Source organism: Nanorana parkeri, unplaced genomic scaffold (assembly GCF_000935625.1).
Source record: "Nanorana parkeri isolate BGI_ZX_2015 unplaced genomic scaffold, ASM93562v1 scaffold29, whole genome shotgun sequence".
Lineage (NCBI taxonomy): Eukaryota > Metazoa > Chordata > Amphibia > Anura > Dicroglossidae > Nanorana > Nanorana parkeri.
The window spans coordinates 895,025-898,539 of NW_017306297.1; the positions used below are offsets into that span (position 1 = coordinate 895,025).

The window sequence follows — 3,515 nt, forward strand, 5'->3', positions numbered from 1 at the left end:
CCCCCCCCCCAGAAAAAAAACACACTCCAAAGGTCCTCTTCCTCTTTTTGCTTAAATGGTGAGTGGTTCCTGAATGCTGCCCTATTCCCTACAGGATTCTTCTATTAGGCCAGAGTGGCTTCATGACAGACACATCGTAAAGGCATATACTTTTATTCTTTTTAAACAGCAGGGTCTGAGTCTCCAATATATTCACCTTCACACCCTGTCCTACCTACAGGCAGGGTACTGCTGTGTGCTGAAATTCCTGTTTCCCCTCCCTGCAGGGTAATTTCCAATAATTTTCAATGGATAATTTAAAAAGGGCTGGGGACACTTGCTGCTTATGGATTCTCTATAGAAATACATATGTATACAATGTCATATAGATAGGGGGGGGGCAGGAAGTGCAGCTCATGAGAGTATCCTGGGTTTCATAATTTCACATAAAGTTAGGGGCCATATATAGGATCTATAGAATGTTTGAAATAGGTTTCACAATTCAACAATTAAATGAAGCATTATATAGTGTACATATATGAAGAGTTTCTCAACTTACTTGATTAGTTCTGGGATGCATCCTATGTTTGGAGTACGGGAAGTAAATGGAGAGGCAACAGAAGCTTCTTGCTCAGAGAGTGATATGCCGGCATGTGCAACTTTTAGAGCCTGGAATGTAAAATGAATTATTAATATTTTTGTAAGACTATTGTGAAAATCCTGCTTGTAAGAAAAGCCTAAACATTAGTAGAAAATATCAATACAAATAAATACTGAAGAGCTCCAGTTTAAAGACCAGCAACTGGAAGAAGACCGTAGTCTTATTTTAGAATGATCATAAGAAAACAGTTGTGGTCATCATGTCAGTTGTGGAAATGATTGGAGTAAACACTCTTTCCCTCTCTGCATCAATAATCCTCCAGATTTTGTTTATGAAATGATTTTTTCACTTAAACAACCCAGAATTGGGCAATCAGATTTGTTCTGGATTACTGTTCATTTAGTAGGGAGGGAACTCAAGATATCTGTATCCTTACTTATGTAAGAACATCTGAGTCTAAAATTGTCCAAACTTACTAACTTTCTTTAAAACATTCATAAAAAAAAAAGAATCATCAATACTTACACCACAGTCATTGGCACCATCACCACACATGCACACGTAGTAGCTGTTGAGATTGACAAGTCAAGATTATTGTATGTTTTTAAAGAACAGTTTCACACAGAAAGTAAAAAACATTTAATGAGCTAACTCTATCCAGAAAAGATTAACAAATGATCTAAAGTCAGAAAGTTTTCTCAGTTTACCATAATATGAATCCTAAGACAGTGCAGCCAGAATCTTGATAGCATCTCTCAGGGTGAGTAGAGGTCTACGGCCTGAAGCCTGTGCTCTGTGAGTTTTTTTATGTTCTTCCTGCATTGCCTATCACATTTACATTTTCAGAGCTGGTTTATACTACACCTGTGCAGTGCATGTTAACATGAGTAAAAGGAGAACTATGGGGAAACCTTTTTTGCCCATAGTTCTCTTCAGGGTCACAGGAAGACATATACTAATGTCCTCCAGTGACCCAAAACTCAGCATATAGCGGGCTATTGCCCGTTATATGCTGAGAGTGCAGAGCCGCACTGCAGCCTGGACGGATCCTGACCATACCCCGCTGGCTGATTGACCCGGCCGGCCCCATCCCACGTCTTTTCCTACAGTCAGTGCGGGAGAAATGGAGAGGGGAAATCCTAGCGTGGAGCGGTTACTAATAGTCACCACTCTCTGCAAGGAAAGGATTGGGAAGTCAGCGATCAGCAGTATGTGTTCGCTGACTTCCCGCTCAATAGAGCCGACCTGTGTCAGCTTCTTTGTCACAGGTCAGCTTGAATTATGGGGATGAGTGTTTTTCACTCACCCCATAATTCTCCTTTAATGTTATGTTAGCCTGTTCAAAAGCAATTTGAAAAGCACACTTAAGCTGGCTAATTTTTTTCTTCTTCAATGCACAGGCTGACAGGACATGCTATGAGATTCCACCAACAATGCTAAATAGTGTTGATGGGGAAATCCCCCCCACCGAGCTATTGTATTCTGACAGCAGCAGATGAGCCGCTATCAGAATATCCAAACAGTGGCTGTAGGTGACTGGCTACAGTCACTGTCTGATTGACACTTTTCCACTGACATTCATTTGATTTTCAGATCAAAGGATGTCGGGCTGGAGGCTACAGACAGGGCAACCCACTTGGCAAGTTTCAGACGAAAAAGAACCAGCCAAAGATTCACTCATAATCATTAATTTTTATGGTTCTTGAGTTTGTCCTTACCCTGGTGACACAGCATTCATGTGTGCATCAAGCAGGAGGTACAATCCCAGTCATTTTCATACACAACCATTTTGTAAACATTCTAAATCATCAGCTGTTATACTTCTAACATTACAAATCCATTAATATTGCTGATGCATTTTTGCTGATATGTTTTATAAAAACAACATTTAAAACATTACAAAACATACTCTAGTTTTTGGAATTCCTCTATTAGACTAGATTTTTGTCCAGGTGACATTCTTGCAAACACAGCCCCATTCACCAGAAGCTGAAAGAAAGCACAAATGTTATACATGTATGCATTTCTCTAACATATCTCTAGCCAAATCTTTTTGTTTATCAGTGTGGATAGACTATGCAAGTTTCTTATTGGTCTGTGTGTTCACACTGTAGGGATTCTTCTTCTGTCTTTGTCCTTGTGGCCATTGTCACTCGAACAAAAAGTGAGGAGGAATCCAAAATGTTAGTTTTCAATGAAACAAGTGGTAAGGGATGATCTATTAATTGGGACACTGTCCTGGTATTAGCTGTCTAAGAGGGAGTTTTGCATAATGTCCTGTTCCTTCCTATTATGTCCTCGGGAACAGGTAGTGAAGAGAAATCACCTTCACAGAATATATACAGCCAAAAAAGGCAGGTGTTCTAACCATTCCCTACTCTATTACCGTATATACTCGAGTATAAGCCGTCCCGAATATAAGCCGAGGTACCTAATTTTACCACAAAAAACTTGGAAAAAGTATTGACTCGAGTATAAGCCGAGGGTGGGAAATGAGGCAGCTACTGGTAAATGTACAAAATGAAGATAGATACCAATAAAATTACATGAATATTTATTTAAAAGAAAAACAATAACATAGCTCTGTAAGTGGAAAAGGGGGTACAGGACTACATATCATGTACTACGAATCATTTAACCCATTCATATTAGCAGAGGATGATTGTAAATCTATTGTTCAGTGCACTCTATATGTAGTATATAGTACATGTACATATAGAGTGCCTGCAACAATACATTTGCAATGATCCTCTGCTAACATGAATGGGTTAAATGATCCATAGTACAGGGTTACATACAGATCATTTAATACATTCATGTTAGTATAATTGTAAATGTATTGTCTGCACTGTATTAGCAGTATATACTCTATATGTAGTATATAGAGTATATACTGCTAATACAGTGCAGACAATACATAATTGCTTAATAAATC

The 3,515-nt window shown here is 38.8% G+C and overlaps 1 protein-coding gene across 1 annotated transcript in view; it reads right to left on the minus strand.

The window, feature by feature from the left end:
- The window catches only part of LOC108795889 (probable cation-transporting ATPase 13A4), a 38,762-nt gene that overhangs the window by 7,034 nt on the left and 28,213 nt on the right, over window positions 1-3,515 (minus strand). Inside the window, exons 21-23 of the mRNA XM_018567220.1 lie at window positions 2,490-2,569; window positions 1,106-1,148; window positions 539-648 (exon numbers count right to left, since the gene is read on the minus strand). Of these exons, the coding sequence (XP_018422722.1) occupies window positions 539-648; window positions 1,106-1,148; window positions 2,490-2,569 (233 nt within the window). The remainder of the gene's footprint in view (window positions 1-538; window positions 649-1,105; window positions 1,149-2,489; window positions 2,570-3,515) is intronic.